The sequence below is a fragment of the Pseudopodoces humilis genome, chromosome 6 (genome assembly GCF_049639895.1).
Source record: "Pseudopodoces humilis isolate 2021_Gansu_Grassland_sample_001 chromosome 6, ASM4963989v1, whole genome shotgun sequence".
NCBI classification, from domain to species: domain Eukaryota; kingdom Metazoa; phylum Chordata; class Aves; order Passeriformes; family Paridae; genus Pseudopodoces; species Pseudopodoces humilis.
Genome location: NC_142205.1, coordinates 460,514 through 484,898, shown reverse-complemented (window position 1 = coordinate 484,898; position 24,385 = coordinate 460,514). Strand labels below are relative to the sequence as shown.

Genomic DNA, 24,385 nt, shown 5'->3' with positions numbered 1-24,385 from the left:
GGTTGGGTTGGTTTAGTTTGGTCTGGTTTGGGTTGGGTTTGGGTTGGGTTGGTTTAGTTTGGTCTGGTTCGGTTTGGTTTGGTTTGGTTTGGTTCTGTTTGGTTTGGTCTGGTTCGGTTTGGTTTGGTTCTGTTTGGTTTGGTTTGGTCTGGTTTGGTTTGGTTCGGGTTGGTTTGGTTTGATTTGGTTAGGTTTGGTTTGGTTCGATTTGGGTTTGGTTTGGTTTGGTTCTGTTTGGTCTGGTCTGGTTTGGTTTGGTTTGGTTCGGGTTGGTTCAGTTTGATTTGGTTTGGTTTGGTTCGATTTGGGTTTGGTTTGGTTCGATTTGGGTTTGGTCTGGTTTGGTTTGATTTGGGTTTGGTTTGGTCTGGTTTGGTCTGGTTTGGTTTGATTTGGGTTTGGTCTGGTCTGGTTTGGTTTGGTCTGGTTTGGGTTTGGTTTGGTCTGGTTTGGTCTGGTTTGGTTTGATTTGGGTTTGGTTTGGGTTTGGTTTGGTCTGGTCTGGTTTGGTTTGGTTTGGTTTGGGTTTGGTTTGGTTTGGGTCTGGTTTGGTCTGGTTTGGTTTGGTTTGGTTTGGTTCGGTTCAGTTCAGTTCAGTTCGGTTTGGGGAGCAGAGGGCCCTCAGGTGTGGGGACCTGTCCTGTGGGTGGCACAGGGGGCAGAGGTGGCACCTGCAGCTGGCACCTGTGGCTGGGGGCTCACACAGGGGTCACACAGGGGTCACACAGGGGTCACACAGGGGTCACACAGGGGTCACACAGGGGTCACACACGGGGTCACACAGGGGGTCACACAGGGGTCACACGGGGTCACACAGGGGTCACAAAAGGGTCACACAGGGGGTCACACATGGGTCACACAGGGGTCACACAGGGGTCACACAGGGCTCACACAGGGGTCACACGGGGGGTCACACAGGGGTCACACAGGGGTCACAAAAGGGTCACACAGGGGTCACACAGGGGTCACAAAAGGGTCACACAGGGGTCACACAGGGGTCACACAGGGGTCACACAGGGGGTCACACAGGGGTCACACATGGGGTCACACATGGGTCACACAGGGGTCACAAAAGGGTCACACAGGGGTCACACAGGGGTCACACAGGGGTCACAAAAGGGTCACACAGGGGTCACACACGGGGTCACACAGGGGTCACACAGGGGTCACACAGGGGTCACACGGGGTCACACAGGGGTCACACAGGGGTCACACGGGTCACACAGGGGTCACACAGGGGTCACAAAAGGGTCACACAGGGGTCACACGGGGTCACACAGGGGTCACACGGGGGGTCACACAGGGGTCACACAGGGGTCACAAAAGGGTCACACAGGGGGTCACATGGAGGGTCACACAGGGGCCACACAGGGGGGCCACACGGGTCACACAGGGGTCACACAGGGGTCACACAGGGGGTCACACGGGGTCACGGGGTCACACAGGGGGTCACACAGGGGTCACACAGGGGGGTCACACAGGGGTCACACAGGGGTCACACGGGGTCACACAGGGGGTCACACAGGGGTCACACATGGGGTCACACAGGGGTCACACAGGGGTCACACAGGGGTCACCCACGGGGTCACACAGGGGTCACACAGGGGTCACACAGGGGTCACACAGGGGGCACACAGGGGGGATCACACAGGGGGGGTCACACAGGGGAGAGCACACAGGGGGGGTCACACAGGGGTCACACAGGTCACACAGGGGTCACACAGGGCTCACAGGGGGTCACACAGGGGTCACACAGGGGTCACACAGGTCACACAGGGGTCACACAGGGGTCACAGGGGGTCACACAGGGGTCACAAAAGGGTCACACAGGGGGGTCACATAGGGGTCACACCGGGGGGCTCCGGGCAGGGGAGGACAGAGGCTCTGCCTGCCCCCATCCCGCTCCCGAGGATTTGGGGCTCAGAACTGTCCCCGGTTGTTGCTCTGGCCGTGCCAGCTGGGTGGGGGATGTCCCTGGGCTCACTGAACAGGGAGGAATCCGCTCTCGGGGGGGTCTGTGCCGGTGTGTCCACATCCCAAATTCCCAGTTCTCACTGATTTCCCACCTTCTCCCGGCCCTGCTCCTCCCTTTTCCCCGCTCTGTCCCCCCCAGGCACCCCTTCCCACGCGTCTTCAGCTCCTGCAGCAAGAGGCAGCTGGAGAACTTCTTCCAGAAGGGAGGGGGAATGTGCCTCTTCAACCTGCCCGACACCAAGGACCTGGTGCTGGCACGGAAATGCGGCAACGGCTTCCGCGAGGAGGGAGAGGACTGTGACTGCGGGGAGGTGGAGGTACAGTGACACTGGGGGTACAGTGACACTGAGGGTACAGTGACACTGGGGAGGTACAGTGACACTGAGGGTACAGTGACACTGAGGGTACAGTGACACGGGGGGTACAGTGACACTGGGGGTACAGTGACACGGGGGGTACAGTGACACTGGGGGTACAGTGACACTGAGGGTACAGTGACACTGAGGGTACAGTGACACGGGGGGTACAGTGACACTGGGGGTACAGTGACACTGAGGGTACAGTGACACTGGGGGTACAGTGACACTGAGGGTACAGTGACACTGGGGGTACAGTGACACTGGGGAGGTACAGTGACACTATGGGGGTACAGTGACACTATGGGGGTACAGTGACACTGGGGGTACAGTGACACTGAGGGTACAGTGACACTGGGGGTACAGTGACACTGAGGGTACAGTGACACGGGGGGTACAGTGACACGGGGGGTACAGTGACACTGAGGGTACAGTGACACTGGGGGTACAGTGACACGGGGGGTACAGTGACACGGGGGGTACAGTGACACGGGGGGTACAGTGACACTGAGGGTACAGTGACACTGGGGGTACAGTGACACTGAGGGTACAGTGACACTGGGGAGGTACAGTGACACTGAGGGTACAGTGACACTGAGGGTACAGTGACACTACAGGGGTACAGTGACACTGGGGAGGTACAGTGACACTATGGGGGTACAGTGACACTACAGGGGTACAGTGACACTGAGGGTACAGTGACACTGGGGAGGTACAGTGACACTACAGGGGTACAGTGACACTGAGGGTACAGTGACACTGGGGAGGTACAGTGACACTGGGGGTACAGTGACACTGAGGGTACAGTGACACTGGGGAAGTACAGTGACACTGAGGGTACAGTGACACGGGGGGTACAGTGACACTGAGGGTACAGTGACACTGGGGAGGTACAGTGACACTGAGGGTACAGTGACACTGGGGAGGTACAGTGACACTGAGGGTACAGTGACACTGGGGAAGTACAGTGACACTGAGGGTACAGTGACACTGGGGAAGTACAGTGACACTGAGGGTACAGTGACACTGAGGGTACAGTGACACTGAGGGTACAGTGACACTGGGGAGGTACAGTGACACTGAGGGTACAGTGACACTGGGGAGGTACAGTGACACTGTGGGGGTACAGTGACACTATGGGGGTACAGAGTGACCTCCTGGGGGTACAGTGACACTGTGGGGGTACAGTGACACTACAGGGGTACAGTGACACTGTGGGGGTACAGAGTGACCTCCTGGGGGTACAGTGACACTGGGGGTACAGTGACACTATGGGGGTACAGTGACACTGTGGGGGTAGAGAGTGACCTCCTGGGGGTACAGTGATTCTCCTGGGGGTACAGTGACACCGGGGGTACAGTGATTCTCCTGGGGGTACAGTGACACCGGGGGTACAGTGATTCTCTTGGGGGTACAGAGTGACCCTCCTGGGGCTGGGGGTACAGAGTGACCCTTCTGGGGGTACAGAGTGACCTCCTGGGGGTACAGAGTGACCCTTCTGGGGGTACAGAGTGACCTCCTGGGGGTACAGAGTGACCCTCCTGCCGCCCACCTCAGCTGAGGGAATTCCTGCACAGAGCATTTCCAAGGGTAGGGTTTGCTGTCACCACAGGGACTCCATCCCAAGGGCTCTTCCCAGACCGTTTATCCCAGTCCTGACTTTCTCCCTGACTTTTCCCTTGAGTGCCCAGTTCTTCCTCACGCCCTCCGTGCCTCAGTTTCCCCACGTGCTGTGACGGGTGGGGAAGGGGCTGGGGCGGCGCTGGGGAAGGGATGGAACCATTGCCCACGGAGTTCTCCTCTCCACGCAGGAATGCACCAACCCCTGCTGCAACGCTCACAACTGCACGCTCAAGCAGGGAGCCCAGTGTGCCCACGGGGACTGCTGCCACAGCTGCAGGGTGAGACCCCCACCCTGCCCACCCTGTGCCCCTGGGATGAGGGGAGACCCGGCCCTGCTGCTCCCTCCTGTGCTGCTGGTCCATCACACCCCAGTGCCCGCTGAGCAGGGTCCATGTGTAACCTTGTGTCTGAGGAGAATCATGGAATGGGCAGGGTGGGGAGGACCCCAAATCCCCCCCAGTGTCACCCCAGCCATGGCAGGGACAGCTCCCACTGTCCCAGGAGCTCCAGCCCCAGTGTCCAGCCTGGCCTTGGGCACTGCCAGGGATCCAGGGACAGCCCCAGCTGCTCTGGGCACCTGTGCCAGGGCCTGCCCACCCTGCCAGGAACAATTCCTGCCCAAAATCCCATCCAGCCCTGCCCTCTGGCACTGGGAGCCATTCCCTGGCTCCTGTCCCTCCAGACTCCAAACTCCCTCTCCAGGAGAATTCCCTCTGGCAGCTTTGTGGCTGTGGTCCAGCTGAGGGATGTGTCCCTATACAGCCCCCAGCAGTCTCCAGGGCCCCTGTGAGGTGCCACCCTGTCCCCTCGGCTCTGTGCCGACGTTCCCCTGTCCCCTGCAGCTGAAGGTGGCAGGGACGATGTGCCGGGAAGCCGCGGGATCCTGTGACCTGCCGGAGTTCTGCACCGGAGCGTCGCCGTACTGCCCAGCCAACGTGTACCTGCTGGACGGCTCGTCGTGCGCGCGCGGGGAGGCCTACTGCAGCAACGGCATGTGCATGAGCCACCAGCAGCAGTGCCTGCAGCTCTGGGGACCAGGTGTGTGCCACTGCCCTCCAGCACAGCCCTGGCGCTCAGAGCTGGCTCCCGCGGCTGCCCATGGCCCCTGCCCGGGGCTGGGGGTGGTGGGGCTGGCACAGGAGCCCAGAGCAGCTGGGGCTGTCCCTGGATCCCTGGCAGTGCCCAAGGCCAGGCTGGACACTGGGGCTGGAGCTCCTGGGACAGTGGGAGCTGTCCCTGCCAGGGCTGGGGTGGCACTGGGTGGGGTTTGAGGTCTCTTCCAACCTGAATCATTCTATGACCAAAATCCTCCACAAGACTCCAGAGAAAAGGGAATTTCCTCCCTGCTGTCCTTGGCCCGGCACCCGCAGCAGCAGCTCTTGGGAGACCTTTCCACGGCGCTTCCTCCACGAGCACCCAGCTGCTGCTGTCGGGATTCCTGTCCCCGTGCCCCAGGACTGTCCCCTGTGTGCAGGAGCGTGGCCAGCACCAGATGCCTGTTTCCAGGACGTGAACATGGCCGGGAACACCTACGGCAACTGCGGCAAGGACAGCCAGGGCCGCTACGTCAAGTGTGACAAGAGGTGAGCGCGGTGCTGGCTCCGGGGCTGCCCCGTCCCCTCCTGCACCCACGGCTGCCCCTGCCCAGCCTCCAGCCACCAGCCCCTGTTCTGGAGCCAGGGAAGCCACCAGGCCCTTCTGGGCTCTGGCCCCATCGCTGCTGGGAGGTTGCGCTTGGTGATCTCCGGGTCTTTTCCAACCTCAGCCATCCTGGGATTCTGTTGTCCCACCGCCAGCACCTCCCAGCCCAGGCTGATGGAAAATCAAAGCCAGTGCCAGATGGAGGTGATTTTTAGGCAGTGTGTGCTCCCTGGTATTCCCAGAGATTCCAGGGATGTTAGAGGCTCCCCTGGCTGTTTCCCTCCATCATTGCTGTCCATGGTTTAACCCGCTGAGCCTCTCCAGCTTGGCCATAAATTCGGTGGGAATGATCCCAGGGGTGTGGGATGGTGGGGCTGGGAGGGTGAGGGGGTGCCCCACGTCCCAGCTGCCCTCTGTGAGCTGTGCCCGCTCCAGGGATGCCATGTGTGGGAAGATCCAGTGCCAGAGCTCTGCCAAGAAGCCTCAGGGGACCAACACGGTGTCCATCGACACCACGATCCGCTTCAAGGGCCGGGAGGTCAAGTGCCGCGGCACCTTCGTCTACAGCGCCAAGGACGACCAGGAGGACCTGTCCGACCCCGGGCTGGTCCTGACGGGCACCAAGTGTGGAGAGGGGATGGTGAGTGCCCCTTCCTGCGTGGGCTCTCCTGTGGGTCACCATCTCTGGGCTCTGACCCAGCTCCAGGGCGTGCACGGCTCTTCCCAGCACCACAGCCAGGGATGGGATGTGGTTCCTCCCACGCCTGCAGACGTTGGCTCGGTGACACCTCGACTGCTGTCACCAGGTGTTCACCAGATTCTTCTCACCTGGGGCATTTGTGGGCATCACTGGGTGCTCAGTCATGTTTAGGCCACCAAATTGTTCTCTCTGCCCTCTAAGCCTCTTCACCAAATCAGTTCAGAGTGGAGCAACCCCAGCGGGAATTGCCCCAGGATTTGATGGATGTGGCTTCCTCCTATCAAGAGATTGTTTCCCAGAGGAAACAGGAAATCTGCCAGGAATCAGCGGGACAGATCCAGCGCTAACTGGGCTGAATGGGCATCTCCTCTGCAGCTCCTGCATCTCCGGGGACTTTAGAGGGGGTCACTTGAGCTGAGAGAGGGCAGAGGCTGGTGGAGGACACGGAAGGAGGGATGTTCCAGAAAGAGCTGGCTGTGCAGACACAGCCTTCCCTGTTTGGCTTTTTAACAGTGATATTTTCATTGGGAAGGCCAAAACAGTGACATTTTCATGAGGAAATATGGCCAGTTTTGAAATCCAGCATTGTTTATGTTGGCCAGTGCCTGGGTTTTAGGGCCAAATGGGAAATGGTTTCTCCAGGAGCTGGCAGGTGGGCTGTGTGGAGCGGGCTGGGAGCGGCGGGGCTGGGCTCCGCTCAGCCATCCTGGATAGGGAATGGGAGCCAAATCCATTGACTGGAACAATGCTATTTCACCACCCTGCATTTCCCAACATCCTCTGGAGAACCCCCACCCGTGCCAGCAGTCCTGGGTCCCTCTCTGACCTCAGCCCCTCGTGTCCCTCCCAGGTGTGCAAGGACCGGCGGTGCCAGAACGCGTCGCTGTTTGAGCTGGAGAAGTGCGTGTCCCGCTGCCACGGCCACGGGGTGAGCGGCTGCAGGGCCCTGCAGGCAGCTCCTGCCATGAGCTGCAGGGCTTCCAGCCAAACCAAGTGTCTCCCCCAGCGATGGGCCCCGTGACCCAGTGGATTTCTGCCTTTCAGACCTGTCCCACGTGTCAGCTGCAGGAGGGGCTGGGCTGGGACCTTTGCTCGCCCACGCCCAAGTGAGAGGAAGGAGATGGTTTGTGGTGTAAGCACCATCTGCAAAACTTGGATGAGGGTCTGATTTGAGCTTTGAGAGGAGCTCAGAGCAGGTGCCTGGTCCCCCTGAGAGCAAAACAAGAGTTGGAAGGAGAGCTGGGACAGCGGGAAGGCAGGGAATGGTTCAGGGAATGGTTCAGGGAATGGTTCAGGGAATGGTTCAGGGAATGGTTCAGGGAATGGTTCAGGGAATGGGAGGAGATGCTGCTCTCCAGAGCTGAATACAGGCTACAGGGGTTTGAGCTCTCTGGAGCGCAGGGCATTGTCAGATGAGAAAACAGAAACTGCTGTGGGAATTCCTGCTGGGTCATGGAAGGGATGTGACAGATAAAACATCTGATTTACCCTTTTGTGACAGGTAAAACATCCACATCTACCCTTTTGTTCTGCCCAGCATGGTTAAGGCTCTCAGAGCTGGAGTTGGTCAGCCTGGAGAAGAGAAGGTTCTGGGGAGACCTTCTGGCACCTTCCAGCACTAAAAAGGGCTTACAAATAAGGGAGAGTGTCTTTTTTCATGGGCAGATACTGACAGGACCAGGGGAACGGCTTCAGAGTGAAAGAAGAGGTGTAGATGGGATTTTGGGCAGGAATTGTTCCTGGCAGGGCGGGCAGGGGCTGGGATGGAATTCCCAGAGCAGCTGGGGCTGCCCCTGGATCCCTGGCAGTGCCCAAGGCCAGGCTGGACATTGGGAGCTCCTGGGACAGTGGGAGCTGTCCCTGCCATGGCTGGGGTGGCTCTGGAGAAACTTTAAGATCTCTTCCAACCCAACCCATTCCAGGATTCTGTGATGTCCCAGGGGGAGCAGTGTCAGGGGTGAAGCTTCATCAACCCAGACTTCTGTCACCATCTGTTCATTCCTGCCCTGTGGACCATCATTCCCACACAGCCCTGGTGGTGTCCAACCCTCTCCTCTGTCCCCAGGTCTGCAACAGCAACAAGAACTGTCACTGTGACCCCGGCTGGGCCCCCCCGTTCTGTGAGAAGCCGGGCCTGGGTGGCAGCGTGGACAGCGGTCCCGTGCAGAGCCACAGTGAGTCCCAGCTTGTCCCCAGCGCCCCGGGCTGCTCCTGCCTGCAGCGGTGCCAAGGGAGGGCTCCGTGCTGCCAGGGCGGCTGGGTGGGGTCTGTGCAGGCAGCCCCACGGTCTGTGGCCAGCTCTGGCTGCTTGGTGGCCACCCATTGCCATCAGAGGCCACTGAGGGCCTGTTCCCTCCTGGAGGAGTGACCAGGAGTGGGCAGATGGGGTCACCACGTCCACTGAGTGAGGCCAGAGGCTGGTGGCTGCTCCAGCCCCTCACTCCTCCCTGTGCTTCCCCTGCCAGACCACGAATCCATCCTGATCGCCCTCCTCGTCATCTTCCTGTTCCTCCTGCCCGCCCTGATGCTGAGCATCTACTACTGGTACCGGCGGGAGAACTCCCTCCTCAACAGGTGGATCAAGGAGACGAGGCACAGGGGCCAGGAGGCCTGCAGGTGTGTGGGGCACCCCAAACCCCAAACCCCAAACCCCAAATCCCAAACCCCAAACCCCAAACCCCAAACCCCTTCTGTCCCAGCACACACTGACCATCCCTGTCCATCACACACTGACCATCCCTGTCCATCACACACTGACCATCCCTGCTGACCATCCCTGTCCATCACACACTGACCATCCCTGTCCATCACACACTGACCATCCCTGTCCATCACACACTGACCATCCCTGCTGTCCATCACACACTGACCATCCCTGTCCATCACACACTGACCATCCCTGCTGTCCATCACACACTGACCATCCCTGCTGACCATCACACACTGACCATCCCTGCTGTCCATCACACACTGACCATCCCTGTCCATCACACACTGACCATCCCTGTCCATCACACACTGACCATCCCTGTCCATCACACACTGACCATCCCTGCTGACCATCCCTGTCCATCACACACTGACCATCCCTGTCCATCACACACTGACCATCCCTGTCCATCACACACTGACCATCCCTGCTGTCCATCACACACTGACCATCCCTGTCCATCACACACTGACCATCCCTGTCCATCACACACTGACCATCCCTGCTGACCATCCCTGTCCATCACACACTGACCATCCCTGTCCATCACACACTGACCATCCCTGTCCATCACACACTGACCATCCCTGCTGACCATCCCTGTCCATCACACACTGACCATCCCTGTCCATCACACACTGACCATCCCTGCTGTCCATCACACACTGACCATCCCTGCTGTCCATCACACACTGACCATCCCTGTCCATCACACACTGACCATCCCTGTTCATCACACACTGACCATCCCTGTCCATCACACACTGACCATCCCTGTCCATCACACACTGACCATCCCTGTCCATCACACACTGACCATCCCTGCTGTCCATCACACACTGACCATCCCTGTCCATCACACACTGACCATCCCTGCTGTCCATCACACACTGACCATCCCTGTCCATCACACACTGACCATCCCTGTCCATCACACACTGACCATCCCTGTCCATCACACACTGACCATCCCTGCTGTCCATCACACACTGACCATCCCTGCTGTCCATCACACACTGACCATCCCTGCTGTCCATCACACACTGACCATCCCTGCTGTCCATCACACACTGACCATCCCTGTCCATCACACACTGACCATCCCTGCTGTCCATCACACACTGACCATCCCTGTCCATCACACACTGACCATCCCTGCTGTCCATCACACACTGACCATCCCTGCTGACCATCACACACTGACCATCCCTGCTGACCATCACACACTGACCATCCCTGTCCATCACACACTGACCATCCCTGCTGTCCATCACACACTGACCATCCCTGTCCATCACACACTGACCATCCCTGCTGACCATCACACACTGACCATCCCTGCTGACCATCACACACTGACCATCCCTGCTGTCCATCACACACTGACCATCCCTGCTGTCCATCACACACTGACCATCCCTGTCCATCACACACTGACCATCCCTGTCCATCACACACTGACCATCCCTGCTGTCCATCACACACTGACCATCCCTGTCCATCACACACTGACCATCCCTGCTGACCATCACACACTGACCATCCCTGTCCATCACACACTGACCATCCCTGCTGTCCATCACACACTGACCATCCCTGTCCATCACACACTGACCATCCCTGCTGTCCATCACACACTGACCATCCCTGCTGACCATCACACACTGACCATCCCTGCTGACCATCCCTGTCCATCACACACTGACCATCCCTGCTGACCATCACACACTGACCATCCCTGCTGCCCAGCAGTGAGGGCTGGCTGCTAATGAGGTGTTAATTGAGACAGGAGCTGATGGGCAGCGTTTTGGAGGCAGCTGGTGCTCCCCTGGTTGCTTTATTTTGCCATATCCTTCATCCCCAGCAGGAATAAATCCATTGGTCGGAAGTCAAGCAGTGCCCATCCCAAAGCTGCTTTCACCCTGAGGAACATTTCAGCCTCCAGCCACCCCACCAAGGTCAGTGACAACTCACCAGTTCAATGACAACTCACCAAGTTCTGTGGTAACTCACCCAGGTCAGAGATAACTCACCCAGGTCAGTGATAACTTACCCAGGTCAGAGATAACTCACCCAGGTCAGAGATAACTCACTCAGGTCAGAGATAACTCACCCAGGTCAGTGATAACTCACCCAGGTCAGTGACAACTCACCCAGGTCAGTGACAACTCACCCAGGTCAGTGATAACTCACCCAGGTCAGAGATAACTCACCCAGGTCAGAGATAACTCACCCAGGTCAGAGATAACTCACCCAGGTCTGTGATAACTCACCCAGGTCAGTGACAACTCACCCAGGTCAGTGATAACTCACCCAGGTCAGAGATAACTCACCCAGGTCAGAGATAACTCAGGTCAGTGGTAACTCACCCAGGTCAGTGACAACTCACCCAGGTCAGAGATAACTCACCCAGGTCAGTGACAACTCACCCAGGTCAGTGATAACTCACCCAGGTCAGTGACAACTCACCCAGGTCAGTGATAACTCACCCAGGTCAGAGGTAACTCACCCAGGTCAGTGATAACTCACCCAGGTCAGTGACAACTCACCCAGGTCAGTGATAACTCACCCAGGTCAGTGACAACTCACCCAGGTCAGTGATAACTCACCCTGGTCAGAGATAACTCAGGTCAGAGATAACTCACCCAGGTCAGAGATAACTCAGGTCAGAGATAACTCACCCAGGTCAGAGATAACTCAGGTCAGAGATAACTCAGGTCAGAGATAACTCACCCAGGTCAGAGATAACTCAGGTCAGAGATAACTCAGGTCAGAGATAACTCACCCAGGTCAGAGATAACTCAGGTCAGAGATAACTCAGGTCAGAGATAACTCAGGTCAGAGATAACTCACCCTGGTCAGAGATAACTCAGGTCAGAGATAACTCAGGTCTGTGATAACTCACCCAGGTCAGTGATAACTCACCCAGGTCTGTGATAACTCACCCTGGTCAGAGATAACTCACCCAGGTCAGAGATAACTCAGGTCAGAGATAACTCACCCAGGTCAGAGATAACTCACCCAGGTCAGAGATAACTCAGGTCAGAGATAACTCACCCAGGTCAGAGATAACTCACCCAGGTCAGAGATAACTCAGGTCAGAGATAACTCACCCAGGTCAGAGATAACTCAGCTGCCAGGTTTGTTTTCCCTGCTGGGATGTGAACCCTGTGGATATCACATCTGCTCCCAGGATCTGGCCAAGCACTGTTGCCTGTGCTGGTCCTGCCTCGTGTCTGCACTGAGCCCATGGCCAGGTGTGCCCATCCCTCCTAAAACTGAGTCTGTTGAGCTCAAACTCCCCTGGTGATCGCCAGGAGCCTCCACTGGGAAATTCCCCAAATGGAAAAGGGATAGGTGAGAGTGAGGGATGGTCACAGCCTGTGCTGGGGTGGGGGGGTGTTTTCTGATGTTAACGAGCCCAAAATTCAAACAAAGTTGGTCTTTGGCTTTGTAGTTTGATTTATGGAGTCCTGTTCTTCGTCCTCGGGTCATTGCTCTTTGCTCGTGCAGGTTTGGTTATTCCTTCATTTGGTTATTCCCTCATTTTCCAGAAGTTCTTCTATTTATCCTGCACCACACTCCAGTGAATTTTTAACTTTTAACCCTCACTGGTGCTTTTTGAGCACCAGGGCTGAATTTAGGAGGAATTCAGATTTTTTGGATGATGTTTCCCATCTGCTGGAAATCTGGTGTGGATTCACCAGAGCTGACCCTGCTCTGGAGCTGCAGCACCTTTCTCATCCCTGTGTCTTCTCACGGGGTTAGTGAGGATCAAACACGGAATCACAGAATCAGGGAGGTTGGAAATGCCCTCTGATGTCCATATCTAAGATAATCAAATCCAACCATCAACGCTGCCAGGTTCACCACTGAGCGTGTCCCTCGAGGGGACAGCTGCAGGTCAGCACCCAGGAGAACCTCACCCAAGGATCTGCCCCACTTCTGCTTTTCTCCTTGCAGCAGGGCCCACGGACCGCGTTCCTCCCCAAATCCGGCGCTGCCCAGCCCGGCTCTCAGCCCATCAACGTCGTCCACCCCCTTCGCCCGGCCCCCCATTCCATCCCCCCCCGCCCCAGAGACCCCAAACCCGCCAGGCCCCCTCCCCCGGCCAGCAAATCCCCTCTGGTGCCCAGCAAAGCCGGCATCTCCCAGGCCAAGCTCCCGCCTCCGAGGAAACCTCTTCCCTGCAGCCCCGTGAGGACCCCGCAGGTGAGCGGCACCTCCTGTCCCCTTCCAGACTCGGGGAAACGCCCTGGGTCTCGCCTGCCTTTGGGGTGGGCTCTGTTCGGGAGCTGTCCCAGCTCCCCGAGGGCTGCACCTGTTCTAACAGCGCAGGAAGCCCGTCAGATCTGAGGATGCTGTAAGGTTTTTTTGGGTGTTCTGTGCTTTTGGGTGCTCCGTGAGGCATCTCAGCTCTGCAGGGGGAGGGAGGTTTGTAGGAGCTCCCTGACGTTCCTCTAAGGGTTTTGTCTCTCCCTGTGCCCTTTGTGATGCCAGGTGGTCCCAAAGCACCAAGCCCCGCGCCGGCGGCTGCCGGGGAGTCCCCTCCTGGCCAAGGAGCTGCCTCCTGCACACGGACAGACCCTGCTGGTCATGGTCCCTCCTACCAACTTCAAGGTGTCGGGGACGAGCGGCTCGAGCCACCCCACGAGGCCCCTGAAGTGAGTGGGGGAGGAGCTGGGTGTCCCCACCTTGGGTGCGGCTGGGGGGACACTGGGGGGCCTCGTGGGAGGGACACCCCAAAGGGCTGCAGCCACAGAGTGACCCCACAGGTCTGGCCAGGACTGGCAAACGGTGACCAAGGCTGGGTGGGGAAAGGTGCTGGGATAAGGGAGGTGTCACCCCTTGGGGGTGCCCGTGGTGGCCTGGGGGGAGCTGCTGGGGATGAGGGAGTGAAGGGATGGACGGTGATGCTCTGTCATCTTTCCTCCCTGCAGACCGACACCACCTCAAAGGTGAGTATAGAGCATTTACAGACCCCGTGGTGGGGTGGGGAAGCACTGGGCTGGGAGATGGGGATCAATCCACCTTCCCAGGGGCTCCTGGATGAGCAGGACATGGTCGCTCTGGGCACCCCAGCAAGGGCTGGGGCACCTGTGTCCCAGGGAATGGAGACCTGGGTTTTCCAGGTCAGGGTTGGGAGATCAAGTCCTTCACAGTGTCACTCCTGCTCCCAGCTCTTCTGCACTGCTGAATCCTCTGGGTATGGGGCAGTGGAGCCTCAAGGGATCCTCTCCTGCCAGCCAGACCTGGGGGCTGTATCCACGGAGGAATTCCTGAGCTGGGGAAGGTGGTGGTGGAGCTGGTGGATGTCTGGTGCCTGCACTCAAATCAGTTAACCAGTTGTCTCCTTTCTTGCTCCAGGCCAGTCCCAGCCATCAAAGTCCAATCCACCTCCTTCTCCTCAAAGAAGTGACAACCCCAGGACACCTGACCCACCCTTCCTGAGCTGGCTCTCCTCATTTGCACTGCTGTGGCCACAGGGCTCTCCTGTTCCTCTTGTTTTAGTAACCCTTTTGATACCAGAGGACTATTTTTGTAAGACAAAATTTGTATTCAGCACACAAACTGTAGTGGTGGGGGTGGACAGGGGACATTGGTACCACGGCTGGACCAGGCGTTGGCTGGAGGTGAGGTTTCCATGACGGAGATCCCACCACAGCTCTTGGCACTGCTTCCTGGCCAATTTCCCTCCCAGCTTTAGTTCCTTTTGACATTGCACACGGGCTGGGATGGAGCAGCCCGGGGGAAGTGAACATCCCCACCCATGGAAGATGCTGGTGACAGTGTGATGTCCTTGTAGCTACCTCCTCCTTCTCCTCCAGGCTGGTGAGCCCCCAGCTGCTGCCACCGCAGCTCCACACTGGCCATCGTCTGGGACACGTTTGCCATGACAGAAGCGTGGTGCCCAGTTTGGACTGGGCCACGCAGTGCTGGGACGTTTCCATGAAGGATCCGAGTTCTCAGGCTCCTGCTGACCTCCCGTCCCATTGCACCAGGAAAAGCGGTGACGATCCTGGGCTCACCTGGAAGGAGAAACTGTCTGGGAATGTCTGAATGCCCCAAGTGCTGGTGGCAGCTGCTTCCCAGGGTGCTTTTGAGGGGCTCGGGAGCCCTCACAACGTTGCCTGTTCTCTGCTCCTGGGCCAAGCCCGGCAGTGGCTCCGGGAGCCGCTCGCACTCCGCCGTCCAAGGGGAAGGAGCCACAAGCCGGGAACCAGAGCAGGAAAACTCCTGCCCGAGTTATCGGCTTGTCCGAAGCCTTGGCCAAGCCACTGCATTTCTCTGTGCCTCAGTCCCCCTGTTGGGGGTGTTTCCTACCTCACAGGGCTGTTGTGAGGTTTGACAAAGGGATTCTTGAAGGGCTTCCCAACCCTCCATCCAAGGTGCTGTTGACCTGCACAGTTTGTGCCACTTTCCTGTGACTTGACCTGCGGCTCGATCAGGGTCTGAAACGACAACAAAGATTTTGTAAAGTCCCTTGGCTCCTCTGGCTCTTTTCTTGCTCCCTGTCCCCTGAACCTTCAGACAGCAGAGGACCTCCAGGGCTCTGACCACACCAGAGCAAACAGATCCCAGGGGTCCCATAATCCTGGGATCCGGCTGTGTGTGACCTGTCAGCTACACTGACCTGGGGAAAATCCTCTGGCATGTGTCCAGCCACGGTACAGGCTCAGGGACAGCCCTCAGGCAGCTGCTCTGGTGCTCCATTGTCCCCAGTGTCACACAACAGCTGGGTGCAGGTTGTGGCTGAGGCCACCTTAAGCTGAGCTGTCCTTACCCTCAGGCTTTGTTTTGAAGACGTTGGTCTCTCTCTCTCTGAAGCATCTTCAGGAGGAATTTCTCCATGGAAGGGCTGGTCAGGCACTGGCAGGAGCTGCCCAGGGAGGTTTGGAGTGCCCATCCCTGGCGGTGTCCAGGGAAGGTCTGGACGTGGCACTCAGGGCTCTGGGCTGGGGACAAGGGGGCATCGGGCACAGCTGGGACTCGGTGACCTTGGAGGGATTTTCCAAGCTAAATGTGTGGGGTTTTGTGATCCCTGGTACCTCCATATCTTTCTTGGCTCATGGATATGCAGCTGGGGTCAAGGATCCAACATCTCTTACTCTGATAACAAAATCAGAAAACCAATGTCATTGAGGTTGGAAGGGACCTCTCAAGATCATCGTCAGATGAGCACCAGGACAGGATTCATGAACTGAAAACAATCCCTAAACATTCCCAAAGTCCCATTTTTTAGGGATCTCCCAAGGACTTCTGAGATGGTCAGACTATGGAGCTGCTAGAGAGGGAGCTGTGCTCCCTGTGGATGTCCTCCCTTCTCCTGCCCAGGGCAGGGGCCAGGAGGGGGTAAAACAGCTTCAGAGGGTTTGGAGAAGTCTCTGCAGTGATGAAGTGGTTGGAAAAAAAGCCTCTCTCAAGGATCAGACCATTCAGCTCAATGACAGAGTGTGGGGTGACAGTGCTGTGGTCACAAGCCCGAGGGAAGGGGAGGTGACCGGCCCCAGTGTCCCGACCCTTGGCCATCAGCGGCACCTTGCTGGCCCCCGCGGGCCCTTCGCGTGTCCCCGGCGGTGCAGGGTGGCCCAGCTGGGGCTCGGCCTGAGCTGCCCAGCCCGGGCAGGGCCGGCAGGAGCCCTCGGTGTCCGTGCTGCACAGCGGGGCTCGCCCGGGGCTCTGCCAGCAGCACCGCTCCAGGGCCCCTCAGCCTTGGCAAGGCCCTTCCCGGGCCGGCCCCGCAGCCGCCGGGGGCTCCCGGGGCAGAACCGGGCGTGCTGGGCCAGTGGAGCCCTCCGGAACCGGGAGCAGCCCCGGAGCTGCCCGAGACCGAGCCCCAGCCCCGGGCCGGCTCCGTGCTCGGAGCGGGGTGTGAGGCCCGGGGGCTCTGCAGGGATGGGGAGCTCTGCAGGGATGGGGGGCTGTGCAGGGATGGGGGGCTGTGCAGGGATGGGGGGCTCTGCAGGGATGGGGGGCTCTGCAGGGCAGGGGGGCTCTGCAGGGATGGGGGGAGCTCTGCAGGGCAGGGGGAGCTCTGCAGGGATGGGGGGCTCTGCAGACCTGGGGGGGCTCTGCAGGGATGGGGGGCTCTGCAGGGATGGGGGGGCTCTGCAGGGATGGGGGGAGCTCTGCAGGGATGGGGGGCTCTGCAGGGATGGGGAGCTCTGCAGGGATGGGGGGGCTCTGCAGGGATGGGGGGCTCTGCAGGGATGGGGGGCTCTGCAGGGATGGGGGGGCTCTGCAGGGATGGGGGGCTCGGCAGGGGGGGGGGGGCTCCGCAAGGATGGGGGACCTCTGCAGGGATGGGGGGCTCTGCAGGGATGGGGGGCTCTGCAGGGATGGGGGGCTCTGCAGGGATGGGGAGCTCTGCAGGGATGGGGAGCTCTGCAGGGCAGGGGGGCTCTGCAGGGCAGGGGGGCTCTGCAGGGATGGGGGGCTCTGCAGGGATGGGGGAGCTCTGCAGGGATGGGGGGCTGTGCAGGGATGGGGAGCTCTGCAGGGATGGGGAGCTCTGCAGGGATGGGGGGCTCTGCAGGGCAGGGGGGCTCTGCAGGGATGGGGGGCTCTGCAGGGATGGGGGGCTCTGCAGGGATGGGGGGCTCTGCAGGGATGGGGGGCTCTGCAGGGCATGGGGAGCTCTGCAGGGATGGGGGGCTCTGCAGGGATGGGGGGCTCTGCAGGGATGGGGGGGCTCTGCAGGGATGGGGGGGCTCTGCAGGGATGGGGGAGCTCTGCAGGGATGGGGGGCTCTGCAGGGATGGGGAGCTCTGCAGGGATGGGGGGAGCTCTGCAGGGATGGGGGGCTGTGCAGGGATGGGGGGCTGTGCAGGGATGGGGGGCTCTGCAGGGCAGGGGGGCTCTGCAGGGATGGGGGGCTCTGCAGGGATGGGGAGCTCTGCAGGGCATGGGGGGGCTGTGCAGGGATGGGGGGAGCTCTGCAGGGATGGGGGGCTCTGCAGGGATGGGGGGAGCTCTGCAGGGATGGGGGGGCTCTGCAGGGATGGGGGAGCTCTGCAGGGATGGGGGGAGCTCTGCAGGGCAGGGGGGCTCTGTAGGGATGGGGGGGCTGTGCAGGGATGGGGAGCTCTGCAGGGCTGGGGGTCCCAGCGGTGGCCGTGTCCATCCTGGCCCTGGCAGGGCCCGTGCCGGAGGAGCGGGGAGCTTTGGGGTGGCTCGGTGGCACTAGATGGCAGCAGATGGCCGCAGATGGCATAGGAGAGCTGGAGAGGGACTGGGGACAGGAGCCAGGGAATGGCTCCCAGTGCCAGAGGGCAGGGCTGGATGGGATCTTGGGCAGGAATTGTTCCTGGCAGGGTGGGCAGTGCCTGGCACAGGTGCCCAGAGCAGCTGGGGCTGCCCCTGGATCCCTGGCAGTGCCCAAGGCCAGGCTGGACACTGGGGCTGGAGCTCCTGGGACAGTGGGAGCTGTCCCTGCCAGGGCTGGGGTGGCACTGGGGGATTTGAGGTTCCTTTCCCACCAAACCACTCTGTTGTTCGGTGACTGCACCTCCTTGGCCATTCAGGGGTCTCTGACACCCACACAACCCCGGTGAAGCTGTTCAGGATCTCCTTCATCTCAGGCGAGGTCTCCACACCTTGGTTCCCCTCTCCACACCTTGGTTCCCCTCTCCACACCTTGGTTCCCCTCTGCACACCTTGGTTCCCCTTTTCCAGGTGGCTCCCCTCAGATGTCAGGTGGAGTCTCCAGTCCTGTCCCAGCTGTGCCTGTCCTGACCCCCAGCAGCGACCTGTGGCAGGCTCGGGCCCCTCAGGGCTTGCCGAGGCTGTGGTGGGACGTGGTGACAGGGCTGGGTGATGGAGCTGTGGTGACAGGACCAGGTGATGGAGCTGTGGTGGGAGCTGTGGTGACAGGACCAGGTGATGGGAACTGTGGTGACAGGACCAGGTGATGGAGCTGTGGTGGGAGCTGTGGTGACAGGACCAGGTGATGGAGCTGTGGTGGGAGCTGTGGTGACAGGACCAGGTGATGGAGCTGTGGTGACAGGGCCAGGTGATGGAGCTGTGGTGGGAGCTGTGGTGACAGGGCCAGGTGATGGAGCTGTGGTGGGACGTGGTGACAGGACCAGGTGATGGAGCTGTGGTGGGAGCTGTGGTGACAGGACCAGGTGATGGAGCTGTGGTGGGAGCTGTGGTGACAGGACCAGGTGATGGAGCTGTGGTGACAGGACCAGGTGATGGAGCTGTGGTGACAGGACCAGGTGATGGAGCTGTGGTGACAGGGCCAGGTGATGGAGCTGTGGTGACAGGACCAGGTGATGGAGCTGTGGTGGGACGTGGTGACAGGACCAGGTGATGGAGCTGTGGTGGGAGCTGTGGTGACAGGGCCAGGTGATGGAGCTGTGGTGACAGGGCCAGGTGATGGGAGCTGTGGTGGGATGTGGTGACAGGACCAGGTGATGGAGCTGTGGTGGGACGTGGTGACAGGACCAGGTGATGGAGCTGTGGTGACAGGACCAGGTGATGGGAGCTGACAGGAGACAGCCCCAGCCCTTGGAGGTTTTCCTGGGGCGCTTTGGGGGAGCCACCCTGGGACAAGAAGTTTCCTCCTCCAGGTTTGCCCAGTGGTGACCTGGCCCAGGCAGGCTCTGTCCCCTGGGGTGCAGGACAAGGTGACATTGCTGATGGAAACTGTAAAACCACGGAATATCCTGAGCTGGAAGGGATCCACCGGGATCATCCAGTCCAGCCCCAACAACCCCACCCTGTCCCTGGGTGTGCTGCCAAATGAATTTTGAACAATTCCTTTTATTTTCTCATATTTATTTGTTTGTTTGTTTGTTTGTTTTCCCTTTTATTTTCCTCACTTCCCGCAGCACCCTGGGCTGGAGGAGGTGAGGGGGACACCTGGAAGAGGAGCACACCTCACACAGGCTGCACACCCCGGGCACATGGAGCTGCAGGCAGCCAGACACACACACAGAGCCAAAGGAAGAAAATCAAAGAGAAAGGGGGGGAAAAGCAGTGGAGCAGTTAATGAAGAGGCTCCTGCAGCTGGGGAACTTGGGCCATTTATCACCTTCCAGTCCTGCTCGTTCTTTCTGCTGTGTGTGGCTTTGGCAGGAGGGGATTCTCTCTCCAGCCGTCCCTGCCTTGCACTGTGGATTGGAGAGCACAGGTGAGGGAAGGCAGGGATGGCCCTGGGGGGCACAGGGGGGTCTCTGGGGAGCACAGGGGTCTCTGGGGAGCACAGGGGGTCTCTGGGGAGCACTGGGGTCTCTGGGGAGCACAGGGGGTCCCTGGGGAGCACTGGGGTCTCTGGGGAGCACAGGGGGGTCTCTGGGGAGCACTGGGGGTCTCTGGGGAGCACAGGGGGGTCTCTGGGGAGCACTGGGGTCTCTGGGGAGCACAGGGGGTCTCTGGGGAGCACAGGGGGGTCTCTGGGGAGCACAGGGGGTCTCTGGGGAGCACTGGGGTCTCTGGGGAGCACTGGGGTCTCTGGGGAGCACAGGGGGTCTCTGGGGAGCAAAGGGGTCTCTGGGGAGCACTGGGGTCTCTGGGGAGCACAGGGGGTCTCTGGGGAGCAAAGGGGTCTCTGGGGTGCACAGGGGTGTCTGGGGAGCACAGGGGGGTCGCCGGGGAGCACAGGGGGCTCTGGGGTGCACTGGGGGGTCCCTGGGGAGCACTGGGGTCTCTGGGGAGCACTGGGGTCTCTGGGGAGCACAGGGGGGTCTCTGGGGAGCACTGGGGTCTCTGGGGAGCACAGGGGGGTCCCTGGGGAGCACTGGGGTTCTCTGGGGAGCACAGGGGGGTCTCTGGGGAGCACTGGGGGGTCTCTGGGGAGCACTGGGGTCTCTGGGGAGCACTGGGGTCTCTGGGGAGCACAGGGGGGTCTCTGGGGAGCACTGGGGGGTCTCTGGGGAGCACTGGGGGGTCTCTGGGGAGCACAGGGGGTCTCTGGGGAGCACAGGGGGTCTCTGGGGAGCACTGGGGTCTCTGGGGAGCACAGGGGGTCTCTGGGGAGCACAGGGGGGTCTCTGGGGAGCACTGGGGGGGTCCCTGGGGAGCACAGGGGGGTCTCTGGGGAGCACAGGGGGGTCTCTGGGGAGCACTGGGGGGTCTCTGGGGAGCACTGGGGGGGTCTCTGGGGAGCACTGGGGTCTCTGGGGAGCACTGGGGGGTCTCTGGGGAGCACTGGGGTCTCTGGGGAGCACAGGGGGGTCTCTGGGGAGCACAGGGGGGTCTCTGGGGAGCACTGGGGGGTCTCTGGGGAGCACAGGGGTCTCTGGGGAGCACAGGGGGGTCTCTGGGGGGCACAGGGGGGGCCCTGGGGGGCACAGGGGGTCTCAGGGGCGCAGAAGGGTCTGTGGGGAGCACAGGGGTCTCTGGGGAGCACTGGGGTCTCGGGGGTGCACAGGGGGGTACCTGGGGAAGAGAGGGGGGTCTCAGGGGGGCACAGGGGTCTCTGGGGAGCACTGGGGGTCTCTGGGGAGCACTGGGGGGTCTCTGGGGAGCACAGGGGTCTCTGGGGAGCACTGGGGGTCTCTGGGGAGCACTGGGGTCTCTGGGGAGCACTGGGGGTCTCTGGGGAGCACTGGGGTTCTCTGGGGGGCGGAGGGGGTCTCTGGGGAGCACTGGGGTCTCTGGGGAGCACTGGGGTCTCTGGGGAGCACTGGGGGGTCTCTGGGGAGCACTGGGGTCTCTGGGGAGCACTGGGGTCTCTGGGGAGCACTGGGGGGTCCCTGGGGAGCACTGGGGGTCTCTGGGGAGCACAGGGGTCTCTGGGGAGCACAGGGGTCTCTGGGGAGCACAGGGGGGTCTCTGGGGAGCACAGGGGTCTCTGGGGAGCACAGGGGTCTCTGGGGAGCACTGGGGTCTCTGGGGAGCACAGGGGGGTCTCTGGGGAGCACTGGGGTTCTCTGGGGAGCACTGGGGTCTCTGGGGAGCACTGGGGTCTCTGGGGAGCACAGGGGGGTCTCTGGGGAGCACAGGGGGTCTCTGGGGAGCACTGGGGGTCTCTGGGGAGCCAGGAGCATGTGCAATGTGCCTGGTGTGGATCCAGATGCTCAGAACCATGGAGTCATGGAATGGTTTGGGTTGGTTTGGGTTGGAAGGCACCTTAGAGCTCATCTCCGTTCCCCTGCCATGGGCAGGGACACCTTCCACTGGAGCAGGCTGCTCGGAGCCCCGTGCAGAGAGAATCAAAGCAAAGCATTCCAAAGAGGAAAATGAGGAAGTTTGGGAATGTAGAAGTGGGGTGGAAATCCCACAGCGTGGCTCTGGACTGCAGGAGACCAGGTGTCCGGACCCTGTCAGCAGATGAGGTTTATAACTGGAGGACGAGCTGTTCTGGCCTAATTAGCAAAGACAAACCAAATCAGTGCCCCCAGAAACGTCTCAGAGCTCTGTCCTGGCCCCCTCCCCAGCTGCTGCTGCTGCCAAACTGCGAGGGGCTTGCAGGGGATAATTGTGAGTGTCCAGGGGCTGGGGGTTGCTGGGGAGTCTGTGCAGGGCAGGGAGCTGGGCTGGATGATCCCTGTGGGAGATTCTGTCACTGTGGATGGGGCTGGCAGTGCCCACAAGGGCTGGGTTTGTCCCCCCACCCCCAGCCCACACCTCCACTGGGTTTTTGTCATGAGAAAACCATTTTGTCTTTTTTGGGTTTGCACTAAACTTGCTGAAGCAGCTGTTTGGGTCCAGAGCAGCCTCCTGGGCCTGCAGGGATTCGTATCTGAGCTCCCCAGGCTTGCAGAGCAAAGGGCTTGGGCTCTGTCTGTGCTTGGAGATTGGAAGGTGCCTGGGAATGTTCTGGGGTCCCAGGGACGCACAGAGCCCTCTCTGGCTGGGTTATTGCCTTCTCCCACCTCGCAGACAGGGCCCAGCAGCAAAGTCTCTGCTGGGCTGTTCCTGGCCGTGGCCGAGGCAGGCAGGACCCAGCCAGGCTTTGGGCTGAGCCCAGACGGGTCAGGGAGGGCTCAGAATCCAGCAGGGCGAGTTCAGGCCCCTGCTCAGCTCCCAAACACAGGCACAGCTCTGGGACTGGGCTCAGGAGGAACAGATTTCATCTCCGTGCTCTCCTTAGCCCAGGGCTTTCCTTTATCAGGATCAAATTCCCTGGCAAGGTGGGCAGTGCCTGTCCCAGGTGCCCAGAGCAGCTGGGGCTGCCCCTGGATCCCTGGCAGTGCCCAAGGCCAGGCTGGACACTGGGGCTGGAGCTCCTGGGACAGGGGGAGCTGTCCCTGCCGTGGCTGGGGTGACACTGGGGGGGATTTGGGGTCGCTCCAACCCAAAGCACTCCAAAGTCCATCATTCTAAGGTGGGTCCATTTCTAGCCCTGCTGTTTCTGGTGTGGCTGGCAGAGGGTGGGGAAGGAACAGAGAGAAGAGTCCCTGAGGCATCTCAGACACTTTGGTGCCAAACTCTGCTCCAAAAGGAGACACGGGGGGACACGGGGAGCTCCTGGTGCCACACTCACTTCCATGTGGGAAGAGATTCCCATGGGCAGGGATCCATGTGAGGAACAAGAAAAATGTGGGGGCCCTTGTCACAGAATCACAGAAGTGTTTGGGTGGAGAGGGACATTTAAAGGTCATTTACTGGGAATGGTTTGGGTTGGAAGGGACCTTTCAAGGCCACCTTGTCCATTTGTCCAGCCATGGCAGGGACAGCTCCCACTGTCCCAGGAGCTCCCAGCCCTGGCCAGCCTGGCCTGGGACACTCCAGGGGCAGCCCCAGCTGCTCTGGGCACCTGTGCCAGTGTTTTACCACAGCCACCAGAAAAATCTTCTTCCCTTCGTCTAATCTAATTCTAGTTTAAAGCCATCACCCTTTGTCCTGCCCAGCAGCCCTCCTGAAAGGTTTGTCCCATTGATGAATTTGACCCAGATTTGGGCTGGTTTTCCAGCAGGGTGTGGATTTACCTGTCTGGACTCCCAGCAGGGCTGTGCTGACAGGAAGGGGGCAGAGAGCAGCAGGGAGGGGCAGGGCAGGACAGAGGGGACAGTGCAGGACAGGACGTGGGGCAGTGGCAGGGAGGGGCAGGGCAGGACAGAGGGGACAGTGCAGGACAGGACGTGGGGCAGTGGCAGAGGGGACAGTGCAGGACAGGACGTGGGGCAGTGGCAGAGGGGACAGTGCAGGACAGGACGTGGGGCAGTGGCAGAGGGGACAGTGCAGGACAGGACGTGGGGCAGTGGCAGAGGGGACAGTGCAGGACAGGACGTGGGGCAGTGGCAGAGGGGACAGTGCAGGACAGGACGTGGGGCAGTGGCAGGGAAGGACAGGACAGGGGGGACAGTGCAGGACAGGACGTGGGGCAGTGGCAGGGAGGGGCAGGACAGGACAGGGGTGACAGTGCAGGACAGGACGTGGGGCAGAGGCAGGGAGGGGCAGTGGCAGAGGGGACAGTGCAGGACAGGACGT

At 60.3% G+C, this 24,385-nt stretch overlaps 1 protein-coding gene across 6 annotated transcripts in view; it reads left to right on the top strand.

Annotated features, from left to right (window-relative positions):
* The window catches only part of ADAM33 (ADAM metallopeptidase domain 33), a 33,872-nt gene extending 18,386 nt beyond the window's left edge, over positions 1 to 15,486 (top strand). Inside the window, exons 12-24 of one of the 6 annotated variants that reach the window (XM_088056562.1) lie at positions 2,114 to 2,291; positions 4,142 to 4,231; positions 4,796 to 4,991; positions 5,428 to 5,536; positions 6,030 to 6,234; positions 7,145 to 7,222; positions 8,360 to 8,468; positions 8,760 to 8,910; positions 10,872 to 10,962; positions 12,971 to 13,216; positions 13,505 to 13,668; positions 13,945 to 13,962; positions 14,372 to 15,486. In XM_088056562.1, coding sequence (XP_087912688.1) covers positions 2,114 to 2,291; positions 4,142 to 4,231; positions 4,796 to 4,991; positions 5,428 to 5,536; positions 6,030 to 6,234; positions 7,145 to 7,222; positions 8,360 to 8,468; positions 8,760 to 8,910; positions 10,872 to 10,962; positions 12,971 to 13,216; positions 13,505 to 13,668; positions 13,945 to 13,962; positions 14,372 to 14,423 — 1,687 coding nt within the window. In that variant the 3' untranslated portion in view covers positions 14,424 to 15,486. Of the gene's footprint in view, positions 1 to 2,113; positions 2,292 to 4,141; positions 4,232 to 4,795; positions 4,992 to 5,427; positions 5,537 to 6,029; positions 6,235 to 7,144; positions 7,223 to 8,359; positions 8,469 to 8,759; positions 8,911 to 10,868; positions 10,963 to 12,967; positions 13,217 to 13,504; positions 13,669 to 13,944; positions 13,963 to 14,371 lie in introns of all 6 variants that reach the window. The other 5 variants (XM_088056560.1, XM_088056561.1, XM_088056559.1 and 2 more) reach the window with 5 other exon arrangements.
* The last annotated feature ends 8,899 nt before the right edge of the window (positions 15,487 to 24,385 follow it).